Consider the following 21024-nt stretch of genomic DNA (forward strand, 5'->3'; position numbering starts at 1 on the left):
TATACCTTTTATTTTTATGCCACCATTTCCATTCAGTTCATTACATGTAAATGAGATTTAAATATCGAACATAAGAGGTAAAAAAACCGAGACAGCTTTATATTTTTTATTCCTTCATTCTCCACTTTAATATTCTTTATTTTTACCTTCCACTCTGTACTACTCTCGGGATTTCTCCTTTTATTTCTTTTTCTCTTCATCTGTTCTTTTACTATTTGAACGCTGGATGAGGCCATCGGGTAGGTACAGCCCGAGATGAGAGAGAAGAGAAAAAGATAAAGAGGGAGAGTGGCTGTGCAGTGGTGTGTTGAGCTGAGCTGTGCTGAGGGATGGAGGCGGTTTCCCTCTGCTGGAGTTTCTCCTGCTTTACCTCTATCCGTTATACAGCATCACCAGCACCAACCAGCACTACTATGTAGTGTACCATCAAGAGCCTTCTCCACTATTTCCTCTCCCTTGTAGCAGCCGCCACTCGTATCGTGTAATCCAGCTTGCACCTAGCCTAAAAACACGCGCCTTTGTCCGTGTGCTGCCCCTGGTATGCCTCCCCCCTTGCACTCTTTCACCCCCTATCGCCCTTTACTATCCCATCCTGCTATATTTGTCTGTACTTTTTTCAATTCTTTCCCAATTTATGTGTTTAGTGTTTATTTTATGGCTTATTAGTTTGAGTGGTCATTATTTATCTTCAATTACAAAGTAAAGCATTTCAATTAGAAGATATAGTAATAAAAATAATTAATCAAATTTGTTCACGGCTTTTAGGATTTTTTTTTTTTATTATTAACATTTAATTAAAAATTTTTGATAATAGGACAATAAAAAACTGATTTGTTAGTAAATTTTGTGAAAATTTATCGCATTTATGTTTATGATGGATCTTTTGAAAAATTTTGACATTATGCAACTCAACTCGTCAAGCTGATTCACAAAATACATATGATTCAGAAGTTTATGTATGCATGCATGTATTGTAACGATATAGTGCGGCTTGTCATAACGATAATATCTACAATTTTTGTCGAATGTTAATAAAACTCAGCATTAGGGTGGGTCAAAAAAATCAACTATTTTTTTTTTTACAATTAATACGGAAAAATGGGTTACTAGGCATCTTAAAAAAATTCTCACCAAATATGAACTCTTAATTTTAATAGGAAGATCCTCCGCGTCGCAGTTTTTCATTTTTTTCTCAGTCCAATAGAAAAAAATTCATTCCTCATCATTAATTGGTCGTACAGAAAAAATTTTTTTAAGAATTTTGTAGGAAATTTAATGTTCTACAAAAAAGGTATCTTATGTTTTTTCCGTAAACCTCACCATTTCACTAATATTGAAGATTTAAGATTGATTATTTTAAGTCAAATGTCACTTTTGTTTATGAATTTTATAACTCGACAAGAAATGGCTATTATTGACTGGGCAATAGAAATTTTTGTAGCAAATTAACTGCTCTATAAAAATGGTATCTTATGTTTTGGCGATTAAATTAATCGTTCAAAAGATATTCATCATCAAACTTTCATATATATCGATTTTAAGAGTTTTTGATTAAATAATCGAAAAATTTCAATTTAATCTATCAGTTTTGAGAAAATTTCATTTTTTGTCTTTAATGTAAGTATTATTTGAATTTTGTTTTCAAAATTTTTATTCAATAATTCCAAACTTTTTATTTTTCATCATTAGAAATCACGATCATGTTGTTTTTTTATAACGTCTTCAAAACGTCTTAAAAATTTTTCCACTACAGCTGTATATTGTCCTTGGGAAAATTTCTTCTGTAGAGAATTTTTGTTTTGTATTCTATTTACTCTGTTTCCCTTGTGAACTAGCGCCACCTACATTTTTCTTTATAGTTATATTGTTTTTATTTGTTTACATTTTCTACAGCATTTCTAGTGTTTCCACAAGTTATGATCTTGTATATGTGATAAAACGATTAAATATTTACAAATTTTGCGGTCACTACATAAATTTATATATTTATCGAAAATATGGATAAGGAAATTCATTTGATCGGAAAACCCATGCAAAAATTTCAGAACGTAAGTTGCCAACAGTGAAAGAGGTTATGAGTGTTTTTTTATCAGCTCAAAGTGTTAAAATGTTCTATCAAACAAAGTGCTAAAAATGCAACTGATCAAGTTATTGAACTATGGAAAAACAACCAGATTCCGACTAGTGGATCAACTAATGTAATACAAAAATTCTTCGCTATCATAACCGATGGTTGAAATTGCAAAAATCTTTTGTGCGAAAAAATCATCAGCCCAAAACAAAAATGTAATAATATTTCAGAATGAAATCAAAGCATTATTTGATATTGTAGATCATAAATCAATAAAACTGCTTGATAATGATATTCGTGAACTATATTCAAATCAAAAAAGTGATACCCGGAAAGAAATTCTTTCAAATAACCCAAATAAATTAAACAGTACTATGAATACAATGGAAGTAGATGAAAGTCGTGAGTATTTACAACATTTAATTATTATAAATTTTAATCAGAATTGAAAATAAATTAAATTGATTATAAATTATGAATAATAAAGTATATTATTGTTTTTCTAATTAATTATATCATAAATGTCAATATGTTCGTAGATGATAAATAAAAAACTCTTTGTGTTCCTTATTTGATGTCAAAATGAATGAGTTCCATATTTTTGCTTCCATTAATTAAATAACAACGCTTATTTTAGATTTGAATCAACCCTCAACCAGCCATGAGATTGTTCGAAGTGAGGAATCAGAGTCATCTTCAACCCTTACATTAAGTCAAGCTACAAATTTCGGTTCAGATTTAGAGTATGTGCCTCAAATACCGACAACACGAGCAAAAATAAATATTCTAACTCCAGAGCTTATCTCAGCACTCGACAGAGCTAATGTTAGTAGTAGAAATGCGATGTTCATTATTGCTCCAGTTCTATCAAGTGTTGGTGTTAATGTAGAAGATACAACTCTTAGTTATCGAACAATTCAACGAACTCGCATGCTCTTACGAAAAGACATTGCTATAGGACTAAAAGATAACTTCAAAGCTCATGATAAATATGTCGTGCATTGGGATGGGAAAATACTGAATGATATTTCTGAATCGAAATTTGTGGATCGATTACCGATTATTTTGACTGCTTTTGGTACTGAGCAGTTACTTGGAGTTCCAAAAATGAATAGTGGATCGGCAGAAAATCAAACAGCAACCATCTTGTCAACGTTAAATCAATGGGGTATTATTAGTTGCATCAAGGCGATGTGTTTTGACACGACTGCGATTAATACGGGTAACTAATCAATGATAAAATATTTAAAAGAAAATTTTATTTTCATCGTTCTAGTTGAATTGTTTTCATACATTAATTAAATTTTCGACACGTGCCCATTAGTTATAATTCTTTATTTATTTATAGATTTTAAATATGCGTTACAATTTTTATTAAATACAGAACTTAAAGTGTAATTATCTATTTTTACTATACAGGAATCCATCATGGTACATGTAAAGAAATTGAAAAGGCCTTAGGAAAAGAATTAATTTGGTTACCATATCGCCATCATATTTATGAGATCATTTTAAGGAGTGCATTCGAAGTCTATTGGCCAGTATCATCCGGACCAAATGTTCCAATATTTGGCAGATTCAAAAATTTTGGGACACATTCGATAAAACGAAGTATAAATCTGGTGTTGAAGATAGTATTGTTGCTAATATTATTACGAATGAAAAAATAATCTATCTTCATTTATTAAGCGATACTTACAGGTATTATTTAAATACAATTTTAAGTGTAGAGGATAATTTTTGATTTTTACGAATAATTGATTACTTTTGGTAGTTATCGCAACCCCGAGATGACTATAAAGAAATATTGGAATTGTCATTAATTTTTCTGGGAGAAATGCCACGAGAGCAAGTTTTCTTCAAGCGTCCTGGTGCAGTTCATCATGCAAGATGGATGGCAAAGGCAATTTATTGCCTAAAAATGTTTATTTTTAGAGATGAATTTGACCTTTCTAAGAAAGAATTGGATGGTCTTCGACAATTTTGTATTTTCATAGTTATGGTGTATGTAAAAGCTTGGTTTTCATCAACTTCTGCGACTTCTGCTGCTAATCACGACTTAGAGTTTATGAAAAATTTAATTGAGTACAGTAAAATTAATTCTTTAATTTCCTTGGCTACATGTGAAAAAATGACTTCACATTTATGGTACTTAAGTGATGAACTTGCTATTTTATCACTTTTGATGATACCGTTCCATTAAACATAAAGAAGAATATTGTCGAAGCTGTTAAGACTCGCGAAGGTACAGATTCTAAAGCAAGAAGATTTATTATTGATAGAAAAAATTTACATTTAATTCTGCAAAAAATATAAGTGACTTTGTTTCTAAGAAGTCATTAAAACTTTTGAGATCTTTGATCTGCCGTATGATTTTCTTGACAAAAATATTGATTTATGGTCTACTGATGAGAGTTATAATGAAAATAAAGAATTTTTGCACAATTGAAAGTTGTTAATGATGTGGCAGAGCGAGGTGTCGCATTAGTAAGTGAATATAACCAATGCTTAACGAAAGACGAAGAGCAATTTCAATTTTTATTGCAAGTTGTGAAAGAGCATCGAAAAAACTACCCTACTTGCAACAAAAAATTGTTTGAAAATAAATAGCTCAGTTGAAAATTGAAATAAAAACTTCCTTATAACTAATTGGACATTTTTTCTCTAAAACTGAAATCATAATATATTTATAATGAAAACTTTGCTTTTTTATTGATAAATGATTAACTAAGCGATAAATAATGTACAATTTATTTTTTTAAATGTAGATAAAAATACTTACACATAAAAAAAGCTTGAAAAACATTTTGAAGTTTCTCAGTTGATGAAAAAAATTTTTTTCGTGTAAATTTTCTCAAAACTGATAGATTAAATTGAAATTTTTCGATTATTGAATCAAAAACTCTTAAAATCGATATACATGAAAGTTTGATGATGAATATCTTTTGAACGATTAATTTAATCGCCAAAACATAAGATATCATTTTTATAGAGCAGTTAATTTGCTACAAAAATTTCTATTGCCCATTCAATAATAGCCATTTCTTGTCGAGTTATAAAATTCATAAACAAAAGTGACATTTGACTTAAAATAATAAAATAATCTTAAATCTTCAATATTAGTGAAATGGTGAGGTTTACGGAAAAAACATAAGATACCTTTTTTGTAGAGCATTAAATTTCCTACAAAATTCTTGAAAAAATTTTTTCTGTACGACCAATTAATGATGAGGAATGAATTTTTTTCTATTGGACTGAGAAAAAAATGAAAAACTGCGACGCGGAGGATCTTCCTATTAAAATTAAGAGTTCATATTTGGTGAGAATTTTTTTAAGGTGCCTAGTAACCCATTTTTCCGTATTAATTGTAAAAAAAAAATAGTTGATTTTTTTGACCCACCCTACTCAGCATACTTTTCTTTGGACCATTCTCGAGGTCAAATTCAAAGATTAACGAAATTGGTCAATAAGATAGTACCATTTTAATAAGATCCACAGATTCGGTAGAATCTGGCGCCAAGTTCCGTTCAAAAATTCCGTTGTAAACGGAGCGCCAGACTACCGACTGTGTTTACTGTAAGCAGAATGGTATTTCGAGGTTGCAAAATTTTATTTAATTATATGGTACTCCTTTTTCCAAAATTATATATCATAAAAGTAAATCATACTCTATTTTACTGATATTAATTAATTATAATCAATTATAACATTTAATTCACTTAAAATTATTAAATTTTATCAGCACAAACTATAGTAAGCCCAGAAATTTCGATCCTGACTTTTTTTCATGGAGAAAAGTCACCGCAACAGACTAGATAAAATAAAAATGTGTAGTAATCTTACTATAGATACGCAACTACACTGAAAAAGTTAATTCACAGCTTGCATCTACAACCACCAGAGTGCACTGGAATTATTTCTACATAAACTGTAGATTCAACGGCATAGCTCACTGAAGTTAGAACCCCAAATTTTTTTCTTTTAATTTTTGATTTTTTTTTCTATCACGTTTTCAGCTTTTCGTTTGTTCTTTATTATTCACTATCAATATTTGATCGTTCTCCATTTATTTATTTTAAAAAGAATTTATTAATAATGTACCTTTAAGTTAGCCCCCCTGTCGCATTTTTTAATATTTTGGTAGCAATTTAGGTCATCAAGCTTGTATTTTTGATTGTTCATGTATATTTAACATTTGTTCCTACTTCATATTTTTTATTTGTTGTTTAATTAACATTTTTAATTAGCTGTATGTATGCATTCTAAATATTTGCACTGCGCATGCGTCAACTTTACGTATATAGACTTTTAGCGCGGTCTTTTGAAAATTATAGTGACAAGCACATCTCATGTGTAAAAAATTAAAAAATTTACGAGTGTAATTTTTTAGGAATTACTATTTAATTAATTCAAATAATTAAAAAAAAATTATTAGACGTCAGCCAATATCAATGTCATTAAGTAAATAAATAAATAACTAATAAATATTCATTTCATTCTAAATTTTTTAAAAATATCGAGAGAATTGTTAATCAATGCATGTACATTTTTTTTTATTTTCATCAATTCTATTTTCATGAATACTACAAAGTATTAAAAAAAAAAAAAAAAAAAAAAAAATCCATAACAATTAACAAAAAATTTCAATACTTTATTAAAATAAAAATTATTAAAAACTACACGTTGCCCTTTTGTCCTGTGACCTCTATAATTGAAATTACAAGAAAAATACACTTACTCTAATCACTGTGCTGGTCAATATAATTTTCAAAAGTCCGCGCTGAAAGTTTAAACGTAAAGTTGACGCATGCGCAGTGCAAATATTTAGAATACAAATATTCAGCTTATTAAAAATGTTAATTAAACATGAAATAAACAATTTGAAGTTGGAACAAAGGTTTTTTGTACATGAACAATCATAATCAGAGGTTATTCCCATTGGATAGTGTACCATTCTATGATTTTGTGGTCGTTGCCGATAGGTTGCATTGTTATCCAATCAAGTGGATTTCAAATAATTGTAATCTTTAGGTGAAAAGTCTTACAATTATGCGCATGGTATATTGTGTCATTTACTTACTATAATGTCATAATAACAATAACACTAATAATAAAAATTATGAGACTGAAATTAATTATATCGGTCATACCAAATTGAGGTTAAAAATATCATTATCATTATTATTACTGAATGAATTATTGTTATTATTAAATTAATGTGTATTAGAGTATTAAATCCAAACCAACAACTTTTTTAATTCAAAAAATGTTAAAATTTTTACTGTATATAAATAAAAATGTAAAATCCCTATTAATAAGATAGTTAATCGCTTTTAACCGCGGAGTTTACGCGGATCAGTCACGTTAAGTTTTTTAATGCTACTAGCTACTATGAGAGAAACAGAATTTCAATTTTTTATTAGGATTTGATTATCAAAATTAACGAATAAACAACCTATCATATTAGAATAGCTTTGCCTGCATTAATTTATTCATTTATGAATTTTCAATTTTGCGCGAGAAAAATTTAATTTTGAAATTAAGAATGTAAAAATACTTTATAAATACAAAATTTCTAGAACAAACTATCAAACAACTTCATATGTGGATGGTTTTCAAACCTATTCTTTCTACTGAATTTCATTTATTAACTAAACTAAATACACAACAGGCTAAAGATTGTTTGAGTTTTACTTTCTTCCTTCAGGCCAGCAGTTCAAGATTTAGGCAATTCTCATTGGATAGTGTACACATTCTACGACTTTGTAGTCGTTGCCTGTAGGTGGCATTGTTATTCAATCGAGCGGATTTCAAATAATTGTAATTTTTACGCCATATGTATTACAATTATGCGTATGATGCATTGTCCCCTTTATTAACAATAATGTCATTGTAGCAATAACAATAATAATCATTATAAAAATGAAATTTATTATATCGGTAATGATAAATTGATGTTAAAAGTATCATTATCATTGTTTATCAATACCAAAATAATTATTGTTATTGTTAAATTAATGTGTAGTAGAGCATTAAATCTTGATTAACAACTTTTTTAATTCAAAAAAATGTTAAACTTTAACTATATATACATAAAAAATTTAAAATTCCCATTGATAAGCTAGTTAATTGATTGAAACCGAAGAGTTTACACGGGTCAGTCACGTTAAGTTTTTTAATGCTACTAGCTACTATGAGAGAAACAGAATTTTAATTTTTTTGTTAGGATTTGATTTTCAAAATTAACGAACAAATAACCTTTTATATGATAATAGCTTTACCTGCATTAATTAATTTATTTACATATTTCTAATTTTGCACGGGAAAAGTTCAATTTTAAAATTAAGAGGCGAGCAAAAAATTACACTTAACAAAAAGATATGAAATCCGAACAAAAACAGTTTCACTGTAAAAAATTGCGCCAAGTCCACGTTCATAAAACTCATCTCAATAACATCTGCACTTTGCAAAAAAAATAAGACTCGTTACAATAATTTTCATTCTATACAAAAAAAAGTTAAATACAAAAAAATACCAAGAAACCGTCATAATGTTGAAAAAATTGAAAAAATTTGTTGAAAATTTAAAAATTAAGAAAAATTTTTTATCGTACTTGGCGCGCGTCATTGAGTACCCCAAATTTTTTCGAACGAATTTCAACCCGAGAAAAAACGATTTCGCTTGAATTTATGTAATGTAAATATGTATAATTATATATATATATATATATATATATATATATATATATATATATATATATTATATCTTATCAGCTCTAATTATATAATATATGATTTCATACATTGTTATGTTTATAGATTCACATCAGTGAAGTATACTCAACGAATTAAAAACACTGCTTACTGGATTAATATCAGTTTCAGTGAAAAATCCGTTTCGAAAATTTTTTCAGATTTTTAGTGAAAATATCTGTCAATATGGTAGTCTGGTGAAGATATCTGAAATAACACAAAATTTTTTAATTCAATTTTTTTCAGTTCCGTCATTAAGCTTTCATGAAGAAACTTGATCATGCTTCGTTTAATTGTAATTAAAACATTTTGACTGGCAATCACACCGCATTTTCTCAATTTAGTCGGCCATACGTTTTATTTTTTAATCAACTCAATTTTCGCAGTGATTCCACGACAGAGTCAATGTATGCAGGCGTATTCACTTGTAAGCAAATTGCATAACCGAACAGGAGAGGGCGTTTTATTGAAATCATAAACGATGGGCGGAGAATTTAAAAATTTCAAATAAAATACGTATGCCATGTTGATTTTACCTAACTTTTGTTAAACGTATCATAAAATAATATTTCATTAATTACATTTATGCATTTTATAGGTTGACTTACTTATAAATGTTGAAACATTAAAAGGATGTTCATGTATCCTGAAAAAATTTGGGGTACTCAATGACGCGCGCCAAGTATGATAAAAAAATTTTTTCTTAATTTTTAAATTTTCAACAAATTTTTTTCAATTTTTCAACATTATGACGGTTTCTTGGTATTTTTTTGTATTTAACTTTTTTTTGTATAGAATGAAAATTATTGTAACGAGTCTTATTTTTTTTGCAAAGTGCAGATGTTATTGAGATGAGTTTTATGAACGTGGACTTGGCGCAATTTTTTACAGTGAAACTGTTTTTGTTCGGATAAGAAATTACACAGCCATTAAAATTTTTGAACATTGAGAAAAATCACACTTCTGTAGGTTCTTCTAGAAGTATATCTTAATAAATACACTGATAAAAAATTTAACTTGGCTCAAGAGCAAGAATCTTGAACCAAAAACACCATTTTAAAGAAAATGAATTTCTTGAAGCAGAAAGAAAAATTCTTAAACCAAGAAAATTTTCTCGATTTAAGAATTTTTCCTCTTGACTCAAGAAATTCATTTTTTTCAAAATGGTGTTCTTGGTTTAAGATTCTTGCTCTTGAGTCAAGTTAAATTTTTTATCAGTGTAAATTTTATATTTTAAATGCAATAACATTGAATTTTCGTAAATTGCATCTGAACTATTGTAAAATAAGCTTTAATTTTCATGTCATTTCATTTTCTTATAAGAATGTATATATATCAAACATTACCTACATATTCATGACTATTTAATGACATATTACTATTGCATTTATTTTACGATTCTCCAAGCTTTTAGTAACTTTGAGAAATCTACTTTCATTTCAACTGCCCAATGACCTTTTTTTATCTTTATTGTCGTTAATTGATATAACATTTAACTTTTAGTAATTAGGGTATTTGTAATTTTGTTGTGCGTAGAGTAGTTAAGGTAGTACTGTCGATACTGCCAGAATAAAATTTCAAAACAAATTCTCTTTTGATTCACATGGTAGATTTATCTATGCAACTATAAATTGGATGAATGCTCTGAATTTGTACTTTTAATCATCTAAAGTATTCAATATGTTTTTGTTTTTCATTGCCTAATTTTTATTGAACGCTGAACGTTACTTTTTAAGAAATACAACAAAAATGATTTCTCATAAAATTTAATGTTTAAGGAAAAAAACATTTTATTTCAACTACTTTTTTTTTTGGTTCTCTGTCCTCAGAGAAGTCTTTGAAATTTTACGTGGTTCATTATTTTATTACTCAAAACCTACCAAGTTTAAAAAAAATATACCAGGTTTCATTAAATTCTGACCAGTAACTCTAACCCACAGTACTACTTTTATTATCTAAAGTTATGTAATTATACTAATTGTTGTATAAGTTTATCCTTTAAAAAAAAAAATACATAAATTTTATTCTGTTAAAAAAATAAATACATAAATTATTAATTACTCGTTGATAATAAAATAATATTTTAAAAACCGTGAACAAATTTAATTGATATTTATAATGTTTATGACAAATAAAAAATAATAGCATTAAAAAAAAACTAATAATTGTATGATGATAAACTGCAGACAATTTTTCCGACAAACTAATTGAGATGGTACAAAAATCAATTATCTGATACAATTTTTAAATTCCAACAGTAGAAAATTTTATAAAAAGATGTATTTAAATTATTTTTAAAGTTTAACTTTGGAATAAATAATCGTTGGAACCAATTATATTGCCGTTAAAAAAGCAGTAATTAGAGCTTTTATTGGAGAATTAATAATTTTTTTAACCTTGAACACAGGGGAGAATTCTGATAAACTTTTGAGGTTTAATTATGACGGTGTAATATAAAATATAGTTTTCCTATTAAATATCAAACAAAGTTTGGGAAAGTTGTTCTTCTCGAGCGAAATGAGAAAAAAGATAATTTATTAAATCAAATAGAGAGTTCAATATTATTTTGTTGTATATGCTGCGTTTGAAATTTTGTGGGTGAAGATGGTGTCTATATTTGTTGATTCACACTATTAAAAATTGATATAATTAAAGAGAAAAATCCTAGAACATCATTTTGAAGAATTTTTTTTTGCAGCGAATCGAACAGAAAAATTTGCGAATTAAGATTTTGTTTTCGTTCAAGTTAATTTTAATTCAAAACTAATTTAAAAAATTTTTTTATGAATCGAATTAATTTTTTAATCAGTATAAAAAAATATGAAGTGAAATAACAATGAACATTTTTTAAAATTCGTTTTTAATTTGACCAAAATTTAAAATAATTCCAAATTGTTATTTTAATCTTCTGATTTTTCCGAATAAAAGACTGAACAAAAAATAAATCCGAAATCAGTGGAATGAAAGCAGCGTGAAAAATTGACAACGACCTGGAATTAACTGTCTGGCGTAAATAAACAAAATCCCAATCCAATTAACTGTTAAGCGTGATTTTAAATAATGAAATGAAAGAATGAGGACATTGATGCGTTGTGTAACAGAGAAGATACGTGTATACTTTAGTAGGTAGTGTAATGTTGTGTACTACTGTCTCATATACGTACATAAATATTATTGTTATTATTATTATCATCGGAATATGAACATATAGTTATTCACATATACGTTTAATAGTAATAGTGTAATGCACAGCAGCAATGGACTGTACGGCTTTGCGAATAAGTAAAGCTAAAACTGTGATGCCAACTTTAACATTCGACCAAGTTACACTCTATGAGTTACGCGACGCAGCAATCCCTCAGGCGTCATGCATGTATATTTTTCATTACATATATATCCATGTGTTATGTACTGTACATTATATTGGCGACATGGATGACTTTGGGGTTTCGCAGACTGACCTATTTATATTATCATTCTATTTATTTTTATTTATATATTTATATTCATATATTGTATTTGTATCAGGGTTCATTAATAGCAACTGAGGAGTAAGGGCAATTATCGCAATTTAAATAACTCCAAATATCTACGGCTAACTTTATATTTAGTTTACTATTACTACTACACTTTCTCCATATAATATAATTCTACCCAAGCACGCTTTGCTTTTAAATAAATAAACCCGAGATTGTAATTTTAATTGAAATGTTTTTTTTTTCTTTTTTAGATTTTTATTATTTCCATTTACGACTAAACTGTATTTTTATCCGCCCGATAAATTTGTTACGTGTAATTTTATGTTATTTTAACGATATAATATAATACTCTGACGTTTACTTCACTTAATTATTAATAACTCAATTTTACTTAAAGATTTAATTTTTAAAAAATTAATTCAGTCTTTCACTAAAAGATCGTGATAAAAATATATACATTCAAATAATTCATTGTATTAATCGATCATTAATTATGGATTTCTAATTTGCAATAAAGTAATTGTTTATTAATGGTCTGATAAATAACTTTAGCAATTTCGAGGGTGTTAATGGCGTACCTTTTGCTAATATAGAGTAACGGCGAGAAGGAAATTCCTGAAAAGGAAACTTTTTTTAACACTAATTTGTTTCTTCAATGATATAGCGTATAAATAGACGATTTGATGTTTTAATGTTTATATTTACCGAGTGGAAAAATACTTTTGACAAGATACTTTTTTATTTGACGTAACTTATTTTTCTGACGGTCATTAATAAAACATATTCTTCTTGAGAGAATTTGTCGATATGATTCAAGAGATTTTCTTGACCCAAGTATCTTGTCTTTAGGATTTTTGTTGCGTTATTTATTAAAGCTTATACTTCTAAGATAATGGTTTTCTGAGAAAAAAAAATAATTTATTTTTAAAACTAGTCGAAGCTCCTGAGTACTTTTGATAATTTTTAATCTAATCGGATCAATGAGTACTTAAATAAATTTATATGCAGAAGAGTATTTAATTATCGAAAAGTGTTAAAATAAAACAATTTTTTAATGAATAATGCAAGATACTTATTATATGGTGTGGAAGTTAATATAAATGTAAAATTTTTTTTTATTTATGCACATCTAGTTCTACAAAATGATGTCATTTTTTACAACTCGGTAAATTTCACGGTAAATTAAATGTTTTTATGCAAAAAATGAATCATTATTTTTAAAACTTTCGCTTAATCACAGTACTATAAACAACAATTTTTATTTAAAATGAAATTGAAATTCACCATCAGTTACTCTGTGTTAAAATCAAATTTTCTATTAAAAATAGATTGTACGGTCTATTAAAAAAAATTAAGCGTTTATTAATGCCTAATAAATGAACCGGACTTTTCAATTAAACGAAAAATTGATGAAATGAACAAGCAGTTGATAATATTTAATAGCTTTCTGAAAAAATAAATAATCATCTAAAAATAACTTTAATTTTTTGATAGATAAAAAACTTGTTAAATTTCTTATTTACTTTTTGGTAATTTTTTGGCAAAAAATTCTTATTAAATAGAAGTTAAAAAAAAATATGTAAATAATCAACTTGTTTTGACCTATTTACATCAACTAGTTGTAATAAATGCTGGAATTTTTTACAACTGAATAATTTTCACGGTAAAATAAAAGTTTGTAATCAAAATAAATTATAAAAAAATTATCATCCATCAATATCTAAAATAGAAACTGGATATTTCAAGTAAACGAAAAATTGATGAGTTGAACAACCAACTCATAATTTTTAGTTAGACGGAGAAGTCCCTGAATGAAAGAGACTTCATTAATGATATCTCAGACCAGAAATAAAAATCTATGATCAAAAAGTTACTTTTCCGGCATAGTTATGTTAATTAAATTCTGCAAATATGATTAATCTTGTCAGTTAGTTGACCTTAATACAAGTGAATATATAATATGCAATGCAATAGCTCGTATTTGTACTCGGTATCCGAATTATATTATATCAGTTTATTTGAGAATTGACGCAGTCAACGCCTGATCATAATGATGAAATTTAAATTAATGTTTCACTGTTTTCTTTTTCAAATACGCCATTATTCCAGTCCTGGACAAAATAACAACATATATTGACTATTAACCACTTATCACTTGTTCTATTTATATAAATGGGCATATATAATGAAATTGATGATGATAATAATAATGATGACGATAAAATAAGCAAGTTGATCTGAAAACCGTTGCGCGAGCCAAAATGTACGTGCGATTCTGATTCCGTTGAAGAAGTCGACCCGAAAAGGTAACCGGAGCCCTGACTTACTTTTTACAAACTTCAAGTGTTTATTATAACTTGTAAAAGTAACTTGTACCTGATGCGTCAAAGTACATAAATGTTATTGAACTCTAAAAAATCGTTGAATAATTTTCGATGGGAAATAAATAATAATAATTATTATTATTACTCAATTGTTTATAAAAAAATGAAATGAATAGTTGACTAAACAAATTTAGACTAAACTACTAAACCAGTAACAAACTCAAGACTCTAACTCGTAAATCCTGTAATGAGGGCGATGCGAAGACAGATAAGCGGTAAAGCAGGCGGAAGCAGCTAAAAAAACTTAACAAATAACAAGTATCACGCGTCATCTAAATTATTTTTCATAAAGATTTATAGCGTGCTCATGCAACAATCGTATGACTGATTAACTACGGGGCGAATTCTCTTTACTTTTATTTTTTACTAAGGAAGATTTGCCGTAGACGAGTTTTCTTATGCAGTTACTTATACTGCTAACGCTAGTATTATTAATTATAATTATTATTATCGTAATTATACTAATAATAGGTTCCTTGTAAAATATTTGAAAGCGATTAGAGGTTTTTAATAATAAGATTTAGATGGTCAGTGAACTTAAATCACTTCTGGCTTACTGTGCACTTTAATATGTACACGTGTTTTAATTTATGCATTGTCAGTTAGTATATAATGCATTAAAATATTATTTAAGCGGGCATTGTGCCAGAGGTTGAGGTTTTTCGTCAACGGCTAGTCAACCCGAAGGAATTAAGTAGCCATGCCGTCGCCAGGTATCAGGATTTGGAGATTTGTTTTTTAAAAAAAATGTATTGATGAAAAATTTACAGACAGTAGCAGACATCGGATAATTTTTCTGCAATATGTAAATGTAAAAAATTTTTTGTATGAATTGTATTGAAATTTTCAGTTAGTAAACGTTTAATTTTTATATTGCAATAATAAAGTTATTTGTTATTTTCTGTCAGAAATGACTGACGCTTAACAATCTTTACTTTCTATAAAAACAAAAATTACTTTTTTGCAAGCAATAAAAAAAATATTAATGAAGAACTCAAAAATATTTCTTGATTCATTTTTTAGTGTTCGTCTGCCACTGTCAGTAATTTAAAAAAATGTTAAGTAAACCGACGGATTGCTATGGGATCTGTAATGTAATAAAAATTCATTGATAAAACAAGCGGGACATGAACAATAAAATAAAATAATAATGTAGTATATACAGGATTCGATAACAATAACTAAAATAAAAATTAAATGACGTAAAATATGAGAAATTATCAAACTTACGGCATTTTTGTTGTCATCATAAGTCATACGAGACGATCCTGAAGATTATCCTTTGGCAGAGGTATAATTTGGCAGAGGTAATGAATAATAAAAAGTACAGGTTTGCAATTGCGGCAGCTACTCCAAGTGCATGATCGGTGTCGAAATCACCGAGTGGGTCATATGTAAGAGTTTCTTTCAATACAATCACATGAAAAATATTTTACTAGCCCGAAAATTAAAAAAAATTTCTTCAAAAAAAAAATTAAAAATCCAATGTAAAAAGTACACTTGTTATGTTTTGCGGATAAACATTGTCCTGTGTTGATTACAATTAATTAATTACTTTAATTTTTTCATTACAATATTTAGACCGCAGTATTGGTCACGGTGTAGCGATGCAACGCACATTTTTAAGGCCCGTAGAGAAACACTTGGATCCTGATCTCGGATTTTTAGTATACCCGAATACTGAGGTAAAGCAAATAGAACAAAAATAAAAAAAAAATCACCACTCTTGATATTAAACGCTGTAGCACGACACTGAGTTATAAAAAATTAAAATCCAAGTACGAATTTTATTTATTTAAATTTAAATCCAAACTTTACTATTATTACTTGGAGAAAACTCGAGTAGTCTTCACGCTGAGTTAAGACTAATAATTTTAAGGAACTCTGATGATTATTCGGAGGGATAATTGCACTCACGAGCACTGACCGATGCTGAGGGTGAAACAGTGGATGGCGATTTAAGCGGAAGGTGAGTCGAGCACTGGTGAATCGCTCTTATTATTATTTATTTTGTTTACTTGGTCTAAGACGAACTTGTTCGATGCAGCCGAGTTTTGTGACTGAGCATCAGAAACCGTGTAAGCCGTGCCCCGTCAGTAGACAAGGCTGCCAACCTGACCAATCAGTGCTGAGCTTCAACGGTTATGAAGGTTGGTGGCGCTTGCGCGCAGTTCACTCAATTTTTTAGTGCGCGGGTTTGAATTTTTGTATACCGCGCCATGGTAACTTGTCGATTGTTGGAAACTGGCTATCAGCTGATGACAACTGACAAAATGACACTGAAGTTAGCTGACAATAAAAATTATTATAATAAAGTTAGCCGACGTTTTTAATTTTTTTTTAATAATTAAATTAGAACAAAAAACATTTTTAAAAAATTGCATGTGTAATTTTTTAAATATTTATATATGCGAAATTTTTTTCTTTTATTTTTTTTTAAATAATTTTTCAATAAAAAAAAATTTTTTGATTTTTTTTATTAATTAAACAAGAAATAAAAAATATTTTTAAAAAATTGCTTTTGTAATTTTTAAAATTATCTACATGTGAAATTTTTTCTTTTATTTTTTTTTTAAATAACTTTTGAATAAATTAAATTATTAAAATTTTTAAAAGTCGTCTAACTTAATTTTCATAAAATTATTTTAAAATTTTATAGTAACGCAATTATTATAAAAAAAATTTAATTAAAAAATTCCACATGTGAAAATTAATAAAAATTACAAGTGAAAATTTTTAGAAGCTTTTTTTTATTGCAATTGATTTGTTATTAAAATTTTTTAAATTGACGGCTGACGGCTAACTTCAGCATTATCTAAAACTGCGCATGACACTTTAATTACATACATATATGTTTACATACACAAGCGACACTTGCATGGAAATGTATGATAATAATAATAAATAATAATAACAATGGTAATTACTAAATATACATTCTAGCGTTTCGAGATCTTTCGAGTACATTTCCGTGGGATTCTACGTGCCGACATCGGCCGACTTCGGCCAAGTTCGTATTGGTTTTGCAAATCCGCCCGACAAAGGCCAAGAAGCAGAGCCCGTATACTGTTACGGCAGTTGCAGACACAATTTTTACGAGAAAGCCCTCGCCAGGCTGTCTCGAAGTGTATGCGTCTTAAATAATCACATCATGCTAATGAGTTTAAATCGTGATTTTATCGAAAAACTGTGTTGTGGATTTAATATACGACCGAAAAATTATAGTACAAGACATTTACCTTCTTGATCGTTTGTTCAAGCATTAGCTTTAATTGTGCAATAAGGTGAAGTAAGAATCATGCCAGCTAAAGGAGGAAAAAAAGGAAAAGCAGGTGAGCTAAAATAACATTATTTACATCTTTATATACTAAGTATTTCTGTCATCTCAGTTATTTTAACACAGTTGCCTCATTTCAGATTCTTCAAATCATACTAAATATATGTTTTTCACCATTTAAATCTCTAACGTATGCCCGTCGGCCATTACCTTTACCATGAACATGTGGGAAATTACACGTGGTTATGTACATTACCACGGTCATTTAATAAGAGAAAGTCAGTTATAGATTCTATTCCACAAAACCCTGATATGAAACGTTGTTGTTTTTATTTTTCTTTTCAAACACTATGTTTCAACACTTGGCTAGTCATCAGTCATGATGAAAATTAATTAAAGTTAGCAGTCGCTTGATAATTTTTTAATTTTTTTTAATAAATAAATTTACTCCGAAAAATTATTTTTAAAAAATTGGATTTTTTATTTTTTTAATTTTTTCAATGTCAATTTTTTTTCTCATTTTATTTGACATAATTTATTTGTTAAAGCAATTGTTAAAATTATAAAACATCTGCTAAATTAATTTTCATTAAAAATTATTATTATATTTTTTTAATGCGTTTTAAAGCCTTTATTGATAGATAATTAAATGACCTTACAAAAGAATATCTAAATTCTATTTATATTTTGATAACATACGGTACAAAAAAGAGCAGACAAACAAGTATTTATTATTTCATTTGAATTTTGTTATTTCAGATGAAAAAATTTAAATTTGAATTTAATCCAAGTAAAGAATTTAAAAATTTTCTTGTACAATTAAACTTTTCAATATTTTTTTTTGTATTTTAATAAATAAAAGTTTGGAACGTTCCAGATAAATATGAAACGCATGACACGTTCTATGGGTGCTCGTTTCGTTGAGAATTTATTACTCTGAATTTGCGTCTCAAGTATAAATCTCTTTACTGATGTATAAATTATTTTCAGGTTATCGTCATCACGGTAAACACGCTGAAGTAGTGTCAGATGATGAATCAAGCAATGATGCTGCCAGCGTTATTAGCGAACAGTCAGAAATAGTGGCAGAGGACGCAGCGAATGACAACAATGAAGTTGACGAGTTGAGCCAGCATGAATTGTTTGAGGAAAAACTAAAAGAGGCTATAGATGGACTGTCTCAAAAAAGTGCTAAAGGTCGAACGTCCTGTTTTATGAGCGTCGAGCGAATTTTCTCACTCAAATACATCCCATATTTTATCGAAGACAGGAAAATGACCATCACTGATTACATAGAACGAGGTCTGAAAAAAGGACGAAACGAGGAACGTTGTACTGCTGCGAAGTTAAGTACACTTCTCTGTGTTCAACTTGGTGCATTTGATAGTGCTGAGGCTGTGTATGAAGGACTCAAGCCCACTCTTACGTTTATTATCAATGATAACACTGCCTCTAGTCAGGCTCGAGCTGAGGTACTATTCTTGTTTTTAATTTTCCAAAAATTTTTGGTGATATTTTTTATTATCTATTGATTAAATAATTTTTTTTTTTTTTTTTTTTTTTCATTTTTAGTGTTGTTGGGCGTTCAGTATGAATCACTTCTTCACAGGGAATGACTCTGCCGACACTGTAATTAATGCACAAATATTATCAAATATATTTGCTGGTTCATATTTAAAAGGCAATGGTGCTGCGGCTATAGTATCTACTGAATTGGCAGCACTACACGCGGCTGCATTATCTGCTTGGACACTACTTCTAACAATCATGGCACCTTCTGATATTTATAAATTACTAGCTAGTAGTAAGACCAATAATTTTATGCCGTAAGTTTAATTAATTTTATTTAAATTCCCGAATTATATATCCGCTAATTTAACTTCATAATAATTATTATTGTAATTTTTTAGTTCATTAGAACGTTTGCGTCAATTACTGGAATCACCACATCTGGATGTGCGCGTGTCTGCAGGCGAAGCCCTAGCAGTGATTTTCGAACTCGGTCGAGAACATTCTGATGACTATGAGCAAGACTGGGCACTTGATCTTATTGAAAATCTCAGGGGATTGGCGTTTGACTCTAGTAAATCCCGTGCTAAAAAAGACCGTAAGCAACAACGCGCTAGTTTCCGCGACATTCTGCGTTACATTGAGGTACATTTTTTTTTCTTATTGGTAATTATTTTGATATCAGCTGGCTAATATAATAATTTTTAAACTATTAGGAGGATATTGTACCAGAGATGCAAGTAAGATTCGGTTCAGAAACGATGTACCTCGAAGGTTGGTGTCCACGAATTCAGTACCACGCATGCTGTCGCTTGCTAGGCTCAGGTATCAACACCCATCTAGCTGAAAATATATTATTGCGCGATATATTCCGTCTTGGTGATGCTGTTCCCGCAATGGCGGTTCAAAAAACATCCAAACATCAGAAAACTCTCATGAATGCTGCTGCATACAAAGCGCGTACCATTTTACGAAGTAAAAACCGTGACAAACGAAACTTTTTAGCACAGTAATGAATATAGATTTTATAAAATGAATCAAATATTCATGCTTGTTCCTCACTTAAGTTAAATTTACAGAGTTTCTTTTTTTTCCCCGTGATTATCATTTTTTTGTTTAAAAAAAAATGACCTTTATATTTAGATAAATTATCTGTTTGGTAAAGAGGCAACTAGATTAAATTTTGTTATATTTTTTTCTGTTGCTACTTAAAAATATATATTTTTATTATCAACTATAAGTATGTAAATATGCATTTTTCATTAATCTTGTATATTGTAAAATTAATCATGAAAAATATTTACTTAAAAAATTTTTAACATATTAAATAATATCATATATATATAGAATATTTATATTCATGTGTATTTTAACTAAGTTAGATAATAACTAAATTTACAAATAACGCTCGATTGATGTCTATCTTTGACGCTATTTTTGAATCTGACATTAACATATTTATTTCAATTAACGAAATCAAATTTTTCTTGAAATGTAATTATAATAAAAAAAAAAACAATAAATATACATATTAATCTTAATCTTACTCTTG

The 21024-nt window shown here is 28.4% G+C and overlaps 3 protein-coding genes and 1 long non-coding RNA gene across 5 annotated transcripts in view; 3 read left to right on the forward strand and 1 right to left on the reverse strand.

Annotated features, from left to right (window-relative positions):
* The window catches only part of LOC141534255 (uncharacterized), a 66153-nt gene extending 49427 nt beyond the window's left edge, over window positions 1-16726 (reverse strand). For both annotated transcript variants that reach the window (XM_074253497.1, XM_074253496.1), the window contains exon 1: window positions 15917-16726. The gene's annotated coding sequence lies outside the window, so the exon portion shown is untranslated. The remainder of the gene's footprint in view (window positions 1-15916) is intronic.
* LOC141534110 (uncharacterized) lies at window positions 2286-5457 on the forward strand. The gene is made up of 3 exons (XM_074253247.1): window positions 2286-3293; window positions 3491-3608; window positions 5454-5457. The coding sequence occupies exons 1-3, from the start codon at window positions 2915-2917 to the stop codon at window positions 5455-5457; spliced, it is 501 nt and encodes a 166-aa protein (XP_074109348.1). The 5' UTR covers window positions 2286-2914.
* Window positions 8983-9685, forward strand: LOC141535370 (uncharacterized). The gene is made up of 4 exons (XR_012480581.1): window positions 8983-9118; window positions 9210-9339; window positions 9422-9505; window positions 9664-9685. It is a non-coding gene; the product is annotated as an uncharacterized LOC141535370 (long non-coding RNA).
* A 1012-nt stretch (window positions 16727-17738) lies between the features above and the next one.
* On the forward strand, window positions 17739-21000 carry LOC141534262 (interferon-related developmental regulator 1-like). Its single transcript, XM_074253512.1, has 5 exons — window positions 17739-18018; window positions 18954-19435; window positions 19536-19789; window positions 19874-20117; window positions 20189-21000. Exons 1-5 carry the CDS (start codon window positions 17985-17987, stop codon window positions 20483-20485), a joined length of 1311 nt encoding a protein of 436 aa, XP_074109613.1. The 5' UTR covers window positions 17739-17984; the 3' UTR covers window positions 20486-21000.
* Window positions 21001-21024: the final 24 nt, after the last annotated feature.

This window comes from Cotesia typhae, unplaced genomic scaffold (assembly GCF_013202065.1).
Source record: "Cotesia typhae breed Kobodo isofemale line unplaced genomic scaffold, CoteBio_Ctyphae scaffold_13, whole genome shotgun sequence".
NCBI classification, from domain to species: domain Eukaryota; kingdom Metazoa; phylum Arthropoda; class Insecta; order Hymenoptera; family Braconidae; genus Cotesia; species Cotesia typhae.